Genomic DNA, 18,047 nt, shown 5'->3' with positions numbered 1-18,047 from the left:
ATAGACATATCAGAATGGGAATGGGACGTGGAATTAAAATGTGTGGCCACTGGGAGATCCTGCTTTCTCTGGCAGACAGAGCATAGGTGTTCAGCAAAGTGGTCTCCCAGTCTGTGTCGGGTCTCGCCAATATATAGAAGGCCACATCGGGAGCACCGGAAGCAGTATATCACCCCAGCCGACTCACAGGTGAAGTGTTGCCTCACCTGGAAGGACTGTTTGGGGCCCTGACTGGTAGTGAGGGCGGAAGTGTAAGGGCATGTGTAGCACTTGTTCCGCTTACACGGATAAGTGCCAGGAGGGAGATCAGTGGAGAGGGATGGGGGGGACAAATGGACAAGGGAGTCGCGTAGGGAGCGATCCCTGCGGAAAGCAGAGGGTGGGGAGGGAAAGATGTGCTTAGTGGTGGGATCCCGTTGGAGGTGGTGGAAGTTATGGAGAATTATATGTTGGACCCGGAGGCTGGTGGGGTGGTAGGTGAGGACAAGGGGAACCCTATTCCTAGTGGGGTGGCGGGAGGATGGAGTGAGAGCAGATGTGCGTGAAATGGGGGAGATGCGTTTGAGAGCAGAGTTGATGGTGGAGGAAGGGAAACCCCTTTCTTTAATAAAGCAGGACATCTCCTTCGTCCTGGAATGAAAAGCCTCATCCTGAGAGCAGATGTGGCGGAGACGGAGGACATGAGAAGGGGATGGCATTTTTGCAAGAGACAGGGTGAGAAGAGGAGTAGTCCAGATAGCTGTGAGAGTCAGTAGACATCAGTAGATAAACTGTCTCCAGAGATAGAGACAGAAAGATCTAGAAAGGGGAGGGAGGTGTTGGAAATGGACCAGGTAAGATGGCGGTGTGTTCGGTTGCAGCAGCTTCTAAGTGGCCATCCAAAGGTGTTATCGTGTTTTGTAAACATGCTTTGTATGATCACAAGATCCTGTTGGTCATGAAGAACTTAAGGTACCGCAGGTCTAACCCACCAGCGCATTGCTCTTGGGGGGGGAAACTGGTGTGGATTGTGCTGCTGCCTGCATCAGAGGAGTCGTGCGCCGGGTAAAGGCAGTGTGCCGTCTGCAGCCAGTGATTGTCTCAGTCACTTTTCTCATGATTGCCAGACCCTGTTGGACATTGTTAATGTGGAATGCTGCAAGTACCAATTCAGTGACATATTGGCAGACGGCGGGCGGGGGAGCTGTGTGGTGTCAGTCATGGCGAGGAATCGGCCTCAAGTCGTGATGCCCAGGAGAGAGGAGTTGGAGCAGGCACACTCTACAGGAGGCAGTCTGGTGCCTCGAGTCGTGATTCTACCTGTTCACAGCTGCCCAGGAGAGAAGAGTTGGAGCAGCGTGGCAATCAAGCTGGCGGTGGTGCTGTCCGCCAGTATTCACTTGGCAAGAGACAAGCCATATAGTGTTTGACTGCAGACTGCTGCAGCATTCATGGAATTAGGGACTTGGACTTTTTGTTTTGGTGATTTCTATTATGTGCCAGATATACCTTGTGCTGTGTGTGACTGTTGCTACTGTGTTTTTCACCCTGGCTCCGGAGTAACAGCTTCGTTTGGTTCGATTCATGGGTATTTATGTGTGGTTGAATGACAATCGCACTTGAACTTGGGAACCGCACCAATGCAGATGTCAACGTAGTGGAGAAAAAATTGGGGGGCATGAGCAGTGTAGGCTTGGAACATGGACAGTTTCACCCAGACATCGAAAAGCTGCAGTGGGAAAGAGAAGTTGTTGAGGAAGAGGACCAGTTCTGCCAGATGGAGAAGGCTGGTGGTGGAGGGAAACTGGGTAGGTCTGTTGTCCAGGAAGAAGTGAAGGGTCTTCCTGATCAGGGACGGAAGTGTATTGGCACTGGACATTCATAAGGCCATCAGGACCAGGGAACTGAAGTGATGCAGAGCATGTGAAGTGTCATGGATGTAGGCAGGAGGCCAAACTGGAATCAAGAATATGGAAACAACAGGAATTCTGCAGATGCTGGAAATTCAAGCAACACACATCAAAGTTGCTGGTGAACGCAGCAGGCCAGGCAGCATCTCTAGGAAGAGGTACAGTCGACGTTTCAGGCCGAGACCCTTCGTCAGGACTAACAAGTTTAAGCGATTATGGGGAGAGGGAATGGAGAAGCATGGGAGCATGATAGGGGAGTGGAGCGGGGGGAGGGCTGGGGAGGAGGGAATGTGGTGGCGAGGCATGGGGAAGGGAGGGTGAAAGTGGGGGAGGGACAAGGGGAAGGGGAGAGGGGTATGTAGAAAAGGGGAGGGGGAATAGGATGAGGAAAATGGGGTGACAGAATTGGCAGCCCAATATTCTGGGGGGGGGTGGTGTATGGTCATGCACTATGGTCATTTTCTACAGGGGGAGAAAAATCAGTGATTTGGGAGTTCTAAGAGTTCACTCGAAGGTTGAGTCAGTGGTAAGGAAGGCAAATACAGTGTTAGCATTCATTTCAAGAGGACTAAAATACTAAAGCGAGGATATAATGCTGAGGCTTTATAAGGCATTGGTCAGAGTCCAGAGGAGATGTACGAAAATGATTCTAGGAATGAAAGAGTTTATATACGAGGAGTGTTTGTGTCTGTACTCACTGGAGTTTATAAGAATGAGAGGGGATCTCATTGAAACCTATCGAACATTGAAAGCCTAGATCGAGTGGATATGGACAGGAAAGTTTCCTGTGGTGAGAGAGTTCAGGACCATAGGGGACAGCTTCAGAGTGGAGAGGCGTCCATTCAGAAAAGAGATGAGGAGGAATTTCTTTCGCCAGAGGGTGGTGGATCTGTGGAATTCGTTGCCACAGGTGGTTGTGGACAAGGGGAAAGGGAGAATGGGACAGTCCTCGTCGAGGTTGGTAGTAAGTGTGTCAAGGGCAGGCGAATGGGGTTAACAAGCTATCCATCAGTCATGATGAAATGGCGGAACAGGCTCGATGGGCCCAACGGCCTAATTCTACTCATCTGTCTTATGGTCTGAAAAGGCCTTTGCAAGTGGAATCCCAAGACGTCCTATATGCCTCAGCATCCAGCAAACCCAATTCTGTTCCCGTGTTTCATGGAATGAAGCACTGACTGTTGCTCGGATCGGAGGAACAGCCGTCCGCCATCTCCTCCAACCTCTGGTCCTCCAGTATCCCACAGTGCCCGCAGGTTGCGGGGAGGGGCGGGGCGGAGCCGCGGCGCATGCCCGGCCGGTCGGGAAGCGGCGACGTGACGTGCCAATCGGACGGCGCCACGTCCGCTGGACCACGAAGCCGGAAGCCGGGAGTCTGGAGCGCCCCGTCATGCCGCCGCCGCCGCCGCCACCGCTCGCTGTCCCGCTGCTGCTGCTCGGCCTGGTCCTCGGCGCCCGCGCCATCTCCTTCCACCTGCCCTCCAACTCCAGGAAGTGTCTCCGGGAGGAGATCCACAAGGACGTGCTGGTGACCGGCGAGTACGAGCTGAGCGAGCAGCCGGGCGGCCGCACCGACCTGAAGGTGGGGGGAGGGGTCGGGCCTGGGAGCCGACTGTGGGGAGGCAGGGAGTCGGGGAGGGGACGGGGGAGTGAGACAGGGGCCTGGGAGCCGGCCGTGGGGAGGCAGGGAGTCGGGGAGGGGACGGGGGAGTGAGACAGGGGCCTGGGAGCCGGCTGTGGGGAGGCGGGGAGTCGGGGAGGGGACGGGGGAGTGAGACAGGGGCCTGGGAGCCGGCTGTGGGGAGGCGGGGAGGCAGGGAGTCGGGGAGGGGACGGGGGAGTGAGACAGGGGCCTGGGAGCCGGCTGTGGGGAGGCAGGGAGTCGGGGAGGGGACGGGGGAGTGAGACAGGGGCCTGGGAGCCGGCTGTGGGGAGGCAGGAGTCGGGGAGGGGACGGGAGTAATGCGGGATTGAACTTCTAAGTACATTTATTATCAAAGTGTAGTCCCGAAGAAGTGTCTCGGCCCGAAACGTTGACTGTTTACACCTTTTCATAGATCTGCCTGACCTGCCGAGTTGCTCCAATATTTTATGTATGTTGCTTTGGATTCCCAGCGTCCGCAGAATTTCCCGTGTTTACCAACGTGAAGTACTGTGCAAACGTCTCAGGCATATGTATGTATGTGTGTATATATTCATTCCTAAGACTTTTGCACAGTCCTTTAGATAGTAAAGAAGTTCGCTCGATGCTGCCAGACGAGGTGGTAATTGCGGGTTCTTTTTTAACATTTAAAAATAAATTGGACAGATACATGGATGGGAGGTGTATGGAGGGATACGGTCAGTTGGACTAGGCAGAAAATGGTTCGGCACAGCCAAGAAGGGCCAAAAGGCCTGTTTCTGTGCTGTAGTTTCTATGGTTCTATGACTTTTAAGCTTGTTAGAGAATATTCAGGACTTGTGTGTAGATCGCAGGTATATTCAAGGAAGAACCAGTCTTCAGTTCTTCATGTGAATTGAAGCTACAGTCCTGTGCAAAAGTCTTAGGAATCCCAGCTATATATACATGCCTAAGACTTCTGCACAGTGCTCTGTATCACCATATACAACCCTGAGATTCATTTTTTGCAGGCATACTCAATAAATGCGATGACCATAATAGAATCAATGGAGACTGTACCAAATGGGCAGACAACCAGTGTACAAGAGACAACAAATTGTGCAAATACAAAAAGGAAGAAATAATAGTAAAAAATAAATTAGCAATAAATATGGAGAACATGAGATGAAGACTCCTTGAAAGTGAGTCAATACGCTGTGGAAACATTACAGTGATAGAGTGAGTGAAGTTATCCTCTCTGGTTCAAGAGCCTGATGGTTGAGGGGTGCTAACTGTTCTGAAACCTGGTGGTGTGAGCCCTGAGGCTCCTGTACCACGTTCCTAATGGCGACAGTCAGAAGTGAGCATGACCTGGGTAGTGGTGGTCCCTGATGATGCTGCTTTCCTGCTACAGCACACCATGTAGATGTGCTCAGTGTTGGGGAGGGCTTTACCTGTGATGGACTGGGCCGTATCCACTACTTTTTGCAGGAATTTCCGTTCAAGGACGTCGATGTTTCCATACCAGGCTGTGATGCAGCCAGTCAATATACCCTCCACTACACATCTATAGAAGTTTGCCAAAGTCTCAGATGTCAAGGAAGGGAAAGTGTTAGTAACAGGAGAAGAGGGGTCAGAGTCCCGGGTCAGAATTTGAACCATGCACTGTCTGACTGCTAAATGTAGTTTTCTCTCTCAGCCATAAGTATCATTCCATATGGACAATGAGCCCTTTGGCCTGAGGCATGTTAATGCATGCCTGCTTCCGCCAACGGTTGGGCAAATACTTCACGGATTTCAACCCTTCTCCATTTGAAATAAAATCCTCCTCAAGCTCTTTCAATCCCTTTCCTTAAACATGTGATCAGTGATCAACTTTACTTGTATTGAAAAGTCTTGGGCAAATATGACTAGAGTGCTTAGACTTTTGCACAGTACTGCCACAATAAAAAAACGTTTCATGACGTGCGAGTGATAAACCTGATTCTGGTAATGGGTCTCCATTGTGAACTGAGAGTGGGAGGGGAGAGGGAAGCACCAATTGTTTTGAATCTTATGCCCTTTTTTTACTCGTTGTGGATGCCTGGTATGATGGTAGAGGCAAATGCATTCGAGGCTTTGAAAAGATGTTTGGATAGGCATGTGGATGTAAAGAAGGTGGAGGGATGTGGGCATTCTCTAGGTCAGAGGGATTGGTGTTTGATTTGCTTTTCAGCTGGTTTGGCACAACATTGTGAAGGCACAACTGTTCTATGTATATTGCACCCAGCCCCAGCCTCTGGCACTCCTCTGCCACCCCTCCCGTGGCACGCCACCCCAGCCCCTGGCACTCCCCCTCTGTCACCCCTCCCGTGGCACTCCACCCCAGCCTCTGGCACTACCCCTCTGCCACCTCTCCTGCGGCACTCCACCCCAACCCCTGGCACTCCCCCTCTGCCACCCCTCCTGCAATACCCCACCCTCGCCATTCCCAACATCCTTTGCTCCCGTCAGATTTACAAACTTTCTCTCTGCTCCACGTTGTCGAATATGCCTAAGATGTTTGCACAGTACTGTATTTGCAACAAAAAATTAAACAATTATATAAAGAATAAAGTTGGAGTTTAAGTTTTGGCTATGTAATGAAATTTGCATAATTCTCGTCATGTCTTTACAATGTAAACAGCACTATGGAAATTGATTCAAGATGTTTTCAGTGACTGAGGCAATAGACGGAGAACAGAAAGAGAAATGGTGCGAACTGAGAGTTGTTATGTGGGTGGAGCTCATCCTGAAATCGATGAGCTTCCCCGTGGTTTTAAGGATGTTCAGCTCCAGGTCCCTCAGTGGGTGAGACAGTGAAATAACTCTCTGTCTTTGTTGGAGAGGGTTGGGAGTAGAGCAGGGTCCCACAGGCATACAAAAGGCTGGGAGCTGCGGGGGTAGACAGTCTGGGAAGGGAGAATTATGATATTGGCCGGTCTCCCCCACCTCATTCCAGACAGTGATGTGACTAGTTAGAATGGCCTCTGATACATCTGTGATCCAAGGCGGAGAATGGCAAGGAAAAGTTTGCCTTCACCACAGACGACTGTGACGTGTTTGTGATCTGCAAGCCCAGTGAGGATTGAGGAGTTTAGGAGTTGAATCAAGTTCTGGGTCTGAGATCCTCGGGGTGGGGGGGGGGGAATTTGGTTAGCTGTGGGAGGAAGTATTAGCAGGAAGAACATAGAAACATAGAAAACCTAGAGCACAATACAGGTCCTTCGGCCCACAAAGCTGTGCCGAACGTGTCCTGCCCTTAGAACTACCTGGGCTTACCCATAGCCCTCCATTTTTCTAAGTTCCATGTACCTATCCAGCAGTGTCTTAAAAGACCCGCTGGCAGTCCATTCCATGCACTCACCACTCTCCGCGTAAAAAAAACTTAACCCCTGATATCTCCTCTGTCCCTACCTGAAGAACGAGTTTGGGCTGACGTTGGGAATTTGGGATTGTTGGCTGGTTGGGTTGAGAAGGGATGGGCTGGTGAGATGGACCACTGCTGAGTGTAGTGTATTAATTCCTACCTTGTCCCCTCTCCCAGGTGACGGATTCCTCTGGACACATTCTGTACTCCAAGGAGGAGGCGAGCAAGGGCAAGTTTGCCTTCACCACCGATGACTATGACATGTTTGAGATCTGCTTTGAGAGTCGGCTGCCAGCAGGTGAGTGTAAGCAGAGCGTGCGAGTGGAAATCGGGCTGCGGAAGGTCTGGGGGTGGTGGGGGATAGTGAAAATGTACAGAATTGTGCAAAAGTCATAGACACATGTATATCGCTAGGATGCCAAAGACCTTTACACAATACTGTATTGTCAACGTGGAGCGGAGAGCGAGTTTGTAAATCTGGCAGGAGCAAAGGATTTTGGGTGTTGTAGTGTGGATGAAATCATCGGAGAGACAGAGTCACTGGTAGATACAAAGCAGCTTCTTTATTCGACATAACAAGGTACAGCAGGCATCATACGGACAGAAACGCTTTCGGTAGAAAGGTCTGCTAGCCCAATGTGGGCTCGATATTTATATGCTAAACACAAAGGCAATCGCTACTTAAAAAGTTATAGACAATGCTTCTTATTGAAGCTACATACAAAGTATCACACCACCTAACTTAAAAACGCAAACAACAGGAATTCTGCAGATGCTGGAAATTCAAGCAACACACATAAAAGTTGCTGGTGAACGCAGCAGGCCAAGCAGCATCTCTAGGAAGAGGTGCAGTTGACGTTTCAGGCCGAGACCCTTCGGCAGGACTAACTGAAGGAAGAGTGAGTAAGGGATTTGAAAGGGGGAGGGGGAGATCCAAAATGATAGGAGAAGACAGGAGGGGGAGGGATGGAGCCAAGAGCTGGACAGGTGATAGGCAAAAGGGATATGAGAGGATCATGGAACAGGAGGTCTGGGAAGAAAGACAAGGGGGGTTGGGGACCCAGAGGATGGGCAAGGGGTATATTCAGAGGGACAGAGGGAGAAAAAGGAGAGTGAGAGAAAGAATGTGCGTGTAAAAATAAGTAACAGATGGGGTACGAGGGGGAGGTGGGGCATTAGCGGAAGTTAGAGAAGTCGATGTTCATGCCATCAGGTTGGAGGAACAACACCTTATATTCCGTCTGGGTAGCCTCCATACATACACACACATTCTTACACATTTATACACACATTCTTTCTCTCACTCTCCTTTTTCTCCCTCTGTCCCTCTGAATATACCCCTTGCCCATCCTCTGGGTCCCCCCCCCCTTGTCTTTCTTCCCGGACCTCCTGTCCCATGATCCTCTCGTATCCCCTTTTGCCTATCACCTGTCCAGCTCTTGGCTCCATCCCTCCCCCTCCTGTCTTCTCCTATCATTTTGGATCTCCCCCTCCCCCTCAACTTTCAAATCCCTTACTCACTCTTCCTTCAGTTAGTCCTGATGAAGGGTCTCGGCCTGAAACATCGACTGCACCTCTTCCTGGAGATGCTGCCTGGCCTGCTGCGTTCACCAGCAACTTTTGTGTGTGTTACACCACCTAACTTCATCCTTTCCTTCCGACACCAACATGTCTGGGTTGGTATCCACAGCCTTTAGGAATGCAATTAAATCCACAATACATTTATTTGGCATTTTACTTGCTAACATAGAAGACAATTAATATTTATAATGTATTACCCTCTCCCTGCCCCTTCCCACTCTCAGTCCACAACAGAGACCCGTATCAGAATCAGGTTTATCATCACTCACACACGTCATGAAATTTGTTTTGTTTATTTCTGAGGCAGCAGTATGGTGCGATACATAAGATTTTTACAGTACTGTGAGCATACTGATTGCACAGTACTGTAATAATTTTATGTATTGCACTCTACTGCTGCTACAAAAAAACAAATTTCATGACATATGTGAGTGATGATAAACCTGATTCTGATCTGGATCTCTATTGTGGACTGAGAGTGGGAAGGGGGCAGGGAGAGGGGAATCATGGTTGGGAAAAGGGGAAGGGAGAGGGGAGGGAGCAGGAAGCACCAGAGAGACATTCTGTAATGATCAATAAACCAATTGTTTGGAATCAAATGACCTTGCCTGGTGTCTCAGGGCTGGGTGTGTCTGTACCCACCCCTGACACTCCTTCTCTGCCACCCGTCCCACACCCCTCCCACGGTGCTCCACCCTCACCATTCCCAACATCCTGTGCTCCCGTCAGATTTACAAACTCGCTCTCTGCTCTATGTTGACAAATACAATACTGTGTAAAAGTCTCAGGCACCCCAGCGATATATATGTGTGCCTAAAACCTTCGCACAGCTCTGTACCCCTTCCTCTCGAGCAACGTCTGCCTCATGTTGTGGACTGGCCTCACCGCTAACTTTGTTGCTCACCGTCCTTGTCATTAGAGGCTGGAGCTCGTCGCATTCTCCCACGTACATCAGTTTGATTGTGTGTGTTTGGTTCCCAGGTCACTTCCGGGTACCAGACCAGCTGATTGTTCTCAACACCAAGCACGGGGTGGAAGCCAAGAACTATGAAGATGTAAGTTCCCAAAGAGTTCCATCTGCTATGTGAGAGACATGATGCTGGAGGGGTGCGTGGGCCGGTGGCACACACATTGATGGGGCAAGTGCTCACAGGGAGAGGGTCTCTGGTCCATTCGGGAGGTGTGTATGGAGGGCCGGTGTCTTTGTATCCAGATCGTGAAGATGAGATTCTCCAGAGGATGAAGAGCCTTGGCCAGACTGTTTATTTCTCCCAATAGCTGCTGTCTGGTCTGCGTTCTTCCCAGCATTTTTGTCCGTTACTCTTCGTGTCCATGCTGAGTTTTACTGACGTGGGGAGTGGGGGAAGTGCGGAGACAGCAGGGTTCCCAACATGGGGTTCATGGACCCCTCGGTTCATGGTAGGGGCCATGGCATCTGACCCCCGGTTAAGGGCGGAGATGGGCTCTGTCAGTGCAGTGGGGGTCAGCTTTGCTACTGCATGGGTAATGATTGGGCTGTGGCTGATACTCGCGTGCCCCGTTCTCCTGGTGGATGGTCTCTGATTCTCTCCCTCCCTGGCAGATCGCAAAGGCAGAGAAGCTAAAACCACTGGAGGTGGAGCTGCGGCGGCTGGAGGACCTGTCGGAGTCGATTGTCAATGACTTCGCGTACATGAAGCAGCGGGAGGAGGAGATGCGGGACACGAATGGTGAGAGTGGCTGCATCATTCCCGAGGCTGCGTGGTGGTGTTTCGGTGTGATTCTCCTGAGCACCCTCTCCTCTGCTCTGCAGCAGTTCTCCAGTCGAGCTCTAACGAGTGAGGTTTACTCCCCAAGGCTAAATTCCACCAGCAGTGTGGGCACACGGGAAGCAAATCAAGCTGTCGCTGGCCCCGAACAATTGATCACCATAGTCGACCCTTGCACGGCACAGAGCACGTGATTTTACCTGCCGTTTCTAAACATTGGAACCAGATATGGAGGTTTAGGGAAGGGAATTCCTGAGCTTGGGGGGCTTTGGATTGTGTAGATCGTCTACTGGCAGCGGAGAGGTTGGAGGAGCTCGACATCTGTAGAGAAAAGTAGATGGTCCACACTTTGGGTTGTGATCTTTCTGGACTGCGCTGGCACCAGTCCAGAAGTGTAAATGTTGGCTGTCCATGCCCCTCCACAGATAAAGCCTGACCTGCAGAGAACTCCCACTGCTTGCTTGGTGCTATTGATTCGTAGAGAGAGCTTAGCGCAGGTTGGGGACCAGAATTTAAGGAAGGAACGTTTCATGGGGCTTGGCACGTTAGCTGAAGACCAATCGGTTCGCAGAGACAGAGAGCTTCGCACAGGTTGGGGAGAAGAGTTTTTTTGAAAAGCTTTTCTTGGGGCTTGGCGCATTAGCAGCAGATGAATCGATTGGCTGAGACAGAGAGCTTCTCACAGGTCAGGGAGAAGAGTTTATAAGTGCGTTTCTCAGGGCTTGGCACATTAGTGGTGGATCAATTCATGATTCATTCGGATGTTTTTTAAAATAAAAAGGTAAAGCAGAGCAGCCATTGTGTGAGTGGACCAGTGTAGGAGCGGGAACTTGAGGCTTTGATAAGGAGGCACATGTAGGTAGCAGGTAAGGCTTTTGTAGTGGTTGAATAAAAAGTCACTAAATTACAGCTAATTAAATAAAGTAGGGATGATGCAGGATCAGGTGATGTGCCGTAGCTGCACGATGTGGGAGCTGGTGGCCCCCATTGTGGTTCCTGGTGACTACATCTGCAGCAGGTATTGGCTGCTCAAGGAACTCAGGGTCAAAGATCATGACCTGGAATCTGAGCTTCAAACCCTGCGGCACATCAGGGAGGGGGAGAGTTACCTGGATTCTCTGACTCAGGAGGTAGTTACACCCATTCTATTAGCTGTCTTAAATTTGGTCTGTGGTCGGGGACAAGAGGGTGTGACTGCGAGTGAGGCGGGTAGTGGAATCCTCAGCCCCTCAGCTTGTCCAACAGGTCTAGGATTCTTGCTTTCTGTGTGGATGAGAGTGGGGGCTGTAGGAAGGATGAGCAACTTAACTGTGGCACTGTAGTTCAGGGAGCCATTCAAGAGGGAGGGGAGAAGAGAAATGTGGTGGTAATTGGAGATAGTATAGCCAGGGAAATGGATAGAGGATAGAGCATCCCGAAGGCTGTGTTGGCTGCCTGGTGCCTGGGTTTGGGATATCCTTATCTGACCTGCAGAGGAATTTGCAGTGGGAGGGAAAAGATCCAGTTGTGGTCCATGTGGGTACCAACTACAGAGAGGTTCTGTTGAGGGAATTTGAGCAGCTAGGGACAAAATTGAATAGCAGAACCAAAATGGTAGTAATCTCTGAATTACTACCTGAACCACGTGCAAATTGACATAGGGTCAAGAAGATTATTCATGGGGAAATTGGCAGCAGTATTGGGGAAGGAGGGAGCTGTACCAATGGGATAGGCTCCACCTGAACCATGATGGGACCTGGATCCTAGCGAATTGCATAACTGGGCTGTGGCTAGGGCTTTAAATTAAATAATAGGGGGTGGATTCAACAGAATGGAGAAGTCTGGATAAAGTAAAAAAGAAAAATATGGATAAAGAAAAAACAAAAGATACAAGAGAAAGGTAAAAGATTGGAGTGATTAAAAGTCAGTGTAAAAGAGTATAAGATTACAAGATTTTAAAAGCATAATGAGTGTAAGGGCACTTTATTTGAATGTCAACACACACAAAAAGTGCTGGTGAACGCAGCAGGCCAGGCAGCATCTATAGGAAGCGGTACAGTCGACGGTTTGGGCCGGGACCCTTCGTCAGGACTAACTGAAAGAAGAGATATTGGAAAGGGGGAGGGGGAGATCCGAAATGATAGGAGAAGACAAGAGAGGAGGGATGGATCTAAGAGCTGGAAAGTTGATTGGCAAAAGGGATACCAGGCTGGAGAAGGGAGAAGATCATGGGACAGGAAGCCTGGTTGGGGGTCGTGGAGAGCAGGCAAGGAGTTATAATGAGAGGGACAGAGAGAGAGAAAAAAATATTTGGTATGTCGGTAGTATTCGAAACGGTCAGTGAACTTGTGGCACAAATCAGTACAAAGGGTGGCCATTACAGAAGCGTGGTTGCAGGGTGGAGAGGATTGGGAATTAAGTATCGAAAGATATCAGGTAATATGGAAGGATAGGCAGGAAGGCAAGGGAGACAGAGTAATGCTCTTAATTAAAGATGAGATCTAGGCGATAGTGAGAGACGGTATAAGTTCTAAGGAGCAGAATGTTGAATCCATCTGGGTGGAGAGTAGGAACAGTAAAGGGAAAAAAGCACTGGTGGGAGTTGTCTATCGGCCACTGAATAATAACATTACAATGGCACAGGCAATAAACAGAGAAATATCTGAGGTATTTAAGAATGGAACAGCAGTTATCATGGGAAACTTTAACTTGCACATTGGGTGAATCAACTTGGTCGAGGCAGTCTTGAGGATTTCATAGAATGCATCCATGATGGCTTTCTTGAACAACATGTTACTGAACCTACAAGGGAATGTGCTATCTTAGATCTGGTCCTGTGCAATGAGACAGGTATAAATACTGATCTCGTAATTAGGGATCCTCTTTGGAAAAAGTGATCACAGTATGATTGAGTTTCTCATACATATGCGATGAGGGAGAATTCGGCTGGTGTAGACTGGGAACATAGGCTGTATGGTGGGACAGTTGAGGAACAGTGGAAGACTTTCAAAGAGATTTTTCATGGTGCTCAACAGAAGTATATTCCAGTTGAAGACAGTAGGGGTGGAGAGAGCCAGTTAACTAAGGAAATAAAAGAAGTAATGAAACTAAAAGCTTGTGTGTACAAAGTTACCAAGAGTAGTGGGAAACTGGAAGATTGGGAAAACTTTAAAAAGCAACAAAGAACCTTAAGCGAGCAATAAAGAAAGGGAAGCTAGATTATGAAAATAAACTAACACAAAATATAAAAACAGATGGTAAACGTTTTTATAATATAAAATGGAAAAGGGTGGCTAAAGTGAATGTAGGTCTCTTGGAGGACTAGAAGCGGAATTGATATTGGGTGAAGAGGAAATGGCTAAGGCTTTGACTGACTATTTCGTGTTGGTCTTTATGCTGGAGGAAGCACCTAAGGTGCCAAAGTGAGATGTTATGGATGCGATAGGAGGTGAGGACCTCAATACAATAGCTATCACTAAAGAGGTAGTGCTGAGCAAACTTGTGGGCCTGAACATAGATAAGTCCCCTGTTCCTGATGGAATGCATTCCGGGGTACTGAAGGAAATGACAGAAGTTATAACAGAGGCTTTGGTAAAAATTTACCAAATTCTCTGGACTCTGGGCAGGTCCCAGTGGATTGGAAGATCACCCCACTGTTCAAAAAAGGATGTAGTCAAAAGGCAGGTCACTTAAACATCTGTAGTTGGGGGGAAAAGCTTGAAGCTATCATTAAAGAAAAAATAGCGAGGCGTCTGGGAAGAAATGGATCCATCAGGCAGATGCAGCATGGGTTTAGCAGAGGCAGGTCCTATTTGACAAACTTACTGGAGTTCTTTGAGGATATGACGAGTGCAGTGGATAGAGGGGAACAGATGGGCCTTATTTATTTGGATTTCCAGAAGGCGTTCGATAAGATGCCACATAAAGGACTTATCCATAAGATAAGGATGCATGGAGTTGGGGGTGATGTATTAGGGTGGAGAGAGGATTGGTTAACTAATAAGGAAGTGGAGTGTTGGGATACATGGGTGTTACTCTGGTTGGCAATCTGGTGAGCAGTGTGCTGCAGGTTTGGTGCTGGGCCCACAACTGTTCACAATATACACGAACGATCTGGAAGAGGGGACCGAGTGTAGTGTATCTTAAGTTTGCTGATGATACTGAATTGAGTGGAAAAGCAAAATATGCAGGGGATACGGAGAGTCTGCAGAGAGTTAAGTGAGTGGACGAGGGTCTGGCAGATGGAATACAATGTTAGTTTCAAAGGATGGGGTTTCTGATTCTCCCTGGCGTTCAAGCAAGGACTGAACACCCAGCCATGACCAGCACAACTTGGCCCATTGCGCCTTTCAATCTGCTGTTTCGTCTCGTACACCAATGGTGTGGTGAGCTCCGAGAGGAATTTGTGCGTACGCAAATGAGTGTACGCTGGGGGAAGGGTTGTAGAATGCATTTTGGGCAAAGGAACATGCAGAGAGGAGGGGCAAAGGATATTTATTTGCAAGATGATTCACTTCGACCCAGGGGTTCCCAGTCTTTGTAATCCCATCAACCGGAGGCTTCATTGGGAACGTCTGGAGTATAACTGGTGGTGAGTCGGGTGCTGTGTCAGTCTGGGGAAATGACTAATGAATGGACAGTTAAAGTCTCCATCGCAATTGACAAGCTCCTTTGTTTCTGCAGAGTCGACCAGTGCCCGCGTTCTCTACTTCAGCATCTTTTCTATGTGTTGTCTGGTTGGATTGGCCACTTGGCAGGTTTTCTACCTTCGCCGCTTCTTCAAAGCCAAGAAACTCATCGAATAAAGCTGATCAGAAAGTGTCTATTAGTGAGTGTGTGTGTGTGCGCGCACGCGTGTGTCTGGGTTGGAGGGGGCATGTATGAGTGACAATTTATCACTGTTTGTATTAAATGGGGTGCTTTAAGTGTTCTGAGCACGTGCTGTGTGTTAATGTGCAGCACTAGTTGGCCCGTGGCTGGGGTCGAGGCCATTCTGAATCTTGTGAACGGACATTAAGCTTCATCTTCCACTTGGCCTGGATCACTCCCCATGGAAAAGATGAGCAAAGGACCTCGGGAGAACTTTTGTAGAAACTTATTTCCGCAGGCTGAGAGTTTGCCTCAAAAACAGAGAATGCTGGCAAAGCCAGTGCCGGTGGAGAGGAGCTGTTACCACCTCTAGTCGACAAAAGAAGGTTTTGACCAGTATTTTGTTCTTGACTCAGATTTTCAGCTGCAGATTTTCTGGAATTCCAAATAGCTTGCAAAAAAAAAAGGTATTATCTTGCAGTGGGCAAGGATCTGTGGTAGTCTTTTAACAAGATAATCACCCCAAAGAGAGCTAAGTTAACTTGCTGCCTCACCTGAATCTATTACAGGGGTCACTGCGCCTATCAGCTGTGTGATCGTCACCAAGGTTTCTGTTTAATGCCAACCCCCCACCCCTGCGCTTAAAACCCATGTGAGTGAGGCCCTTGGCCCCACAAACTCTGGAGCCAGCATATTACTGAAGCAGGTTTGCAATTTTGTTTTTTGTTGAGAGATATAGAGTACAGAGACTGGCCCTTCAGCCCATCGAGTCCATGCAAACCATCGGGCACCCATCTACACAACCCCGTTCTGTTGAATGTAATAGTGCACTGTGAATTTCAACGAGGGCTGGACTACCTCTTGTCTAGAGTTACATGGATTGAGCAGCTGTTGACATGAGGTAGTTAGCTGCCCTCGAACCCTCACTGAAATTCAGAACATAATTGCATTCAGCAGAATGGGGTTACCCGGACTCGACGGGCCGATGGGCTCGTGCTAGAGATTGATTTAAAAGAGGGAATGAATTTGCAGAGTTTACTCCTTACTAAAGTTTCCCTTCAATCCAGCCCTCAGTAAGAGTGGCCAGGGCCCAGCACCACTGGAGGTGGGTGTAGATTGTGAGGCACTTGATGCTCGATGGGTGAGAGCACCCTGCACAACCTGCACCCAAGGCGTTTGATTTGCTTACCGGCTTGTTTCGTATTTTCTCTGCGGTGACAATAATGTGGTCAGTCAGTAGGAGGGAGCAGAGTCTGTGGATGTGCGACGTGCCAGGGGTTGGTCTGTGATCTTTCACTGTAAAACATTTCATTCACTTGGAATAGTTTTGTGCAGAAACTGTAAGAATAAATTTCTCTTTTAAATGGAGTGAAGTTTTGAGCCTGTTTTGTGGCAGAGCCTGTGGTGAGCTGGAGGGGAGGGTGATGGGAAATGGTCATTATGCTGCTATTAAATGGACAGGAGCAGGCCCCTCCACCCATCTGGCCCATGCTTATCATCTCAGCTGGTCCCAGTTGCCTGTGTTTGGCCCATCTTTCTGAACCTTCCCATCCAAACATCCGAGCACCAATTAACTGCTGTTAATCTAGCAGTTGTCTGATCCTGCTCTCCTGCAACACCGAGGAGGGAATTGGACCCAGATTCCAGCGGCCTTTGAGGTATTTAATGAAAGGCACCTTGAGTTGCATGAAGACCTTTTGTGTGCCTGGATGCAGCAAGAAGCCTTTGGCTTTCCTGTAAGACAGCTGCATCCTCTCCCTCGCACCGCCAAATGTCAAGGTAGACGTTGGCAAAGTGGGGGCTGACTGGCATCACTTTTGCACTGGTGTTTTGAATGAATGGGAGATGGTTGAGGACAATGAGGGGATGAAGATTTTGGGAGGGGCCAAAGGCAATAATCCTTTTGAACGCGTTCAGATTGTACCCAGCACGGACAACTTTACTGCAATATCAAAACTAATGTGATCCCAGTGACCCTTCAGTTAGAGTGGGAAGGGGCCACGTAAATGAGCCAATCTCGATTTTCCAATGGTGTGGAACTGTGTCACCTGTCCATGCGTAAAGCGGTACAAGTGGGGGAATTGTTGACATATTTGGTGCTTTCCACTAATTCTCTTGAGAGTGAATTCAATAAAGTTTTTGTGAAGTGATTTGTGAACTAGGTAAGGGTGAATTTCTGATGTGGGAGTCGCTTGTATGCCAAAGTCTGGGGCTCAGGGTGTAGGGTAGGTAGGCTGACTGTTTTGGTGTGCTGTTCAGTTTTGGGGTGAGGGCATTGCTGGTAAATTCAGCATTTATTGCCCATCGCCAATACACAATAGGAAGGTGTGTGTACTAGCTTGCTTAAGTGAATGCCGCCACACGGTTTGGGGGAGTTCCAGGGTTTGGATGCAAACAAGAGGACCGCAACCTTGTGGTTTGGAGGTTTGCATGCCTGAATGACCCAATGGAGGCAGGGCTTTATGCTTTGGCTCTTGGCAGGGTTACCCATGCCAAACAGGTCAAGGGGTAGAGGTCAGACTAGAAGTGGTCCACTGATCTCCCCCCCGCCCCCCCCAGATTTGGAGGTTCAACTTGGGGTTAACAACCCTGATTGGTCAAACAAAACTATTATGGAAACAGCAATGAAGAATCCTACACCTGAGTGTGACGGTATTCACCCAGGACTTGCCTGGCTGACTGTAGCAAAAAACGAGAGGACGCTACTGACAGGAAAGAAGCCCTGAACACCACCTGGCGGTAACTATGGAACAGGCCCTTCAGCCTGTTATGCTGTGCTGTACTAATAACTAGTAATTAAATACTGCACTAAACTAATCCTGTCTGCTTACACAATATCCACTTCCCTCCAATCTCTGCACATTCATTTCCCTTCTGAAAGCCTCTGTCGTATTTTCCTCAACCACCAGTCCTGGCAGCACTGTCCAAGTTCCCACTGCTCCCTGCATGCCTCCTTTGAACTTTGAACTTGCCTTGAAAGCAACCCGTACAACACCACACTTTGGCCAGATTAAACACCACCTGTCATTTATCCACCCGAGTCGGACACTGTA

The 18,047-nt window shown here is 48.9% G+C and overlaps 1 protein-coding gene across 1 annotated transcript; it reads left to right on the top strand.

Moving 5' to 3' along the window:
- Nucleotides 1-3,213: 3,213 nt before the first annotated feature.
- On the top strand, nt 3,214-16,362 carry tmed10 (transmembrane p24 trafficking protein 10). Its single transcript, XM_063036655.1, has 5 exons — nt 3,214-3,471; nt 7,055-7,175; nt 9,440-9,513; nt 10,041-10,167; nt 14,869-16,362. Exons 1-5 carry the CDS (start codon nt 3,280-3,282, stop codon nt 14,988-14,990), a joined length of 636 nt encoding a protein of 211 aa, XP_062892725.1. The 5' UTR covers nt 3,214-3,279; the 3' UTR covers nt 14,991-16,362.
- The last annotated feature ends 1,685 nt before the right edge of the window (nt 16,363-18,047 follow it).

Source organism: Mobula hypostoma, chromosome 30 (assembly GCF_963921235.1).
Source record: "Mobula hypostoma chromosome 30, sMobHyp1.1, whole genome shotgun sequence".
Taxonomy (NCBI): domain Eukaryota; kingdom Metazoa; phylum Chordata; class Chondrichthyes; order Myliobatiformes; family Myliobatidae; genus Mobula; species Mobula hypostoma.
Note: the sequence above shows the minus strand (reverse complement) of the source record. Positions and strands in the feature narration are given on the sequence as shown.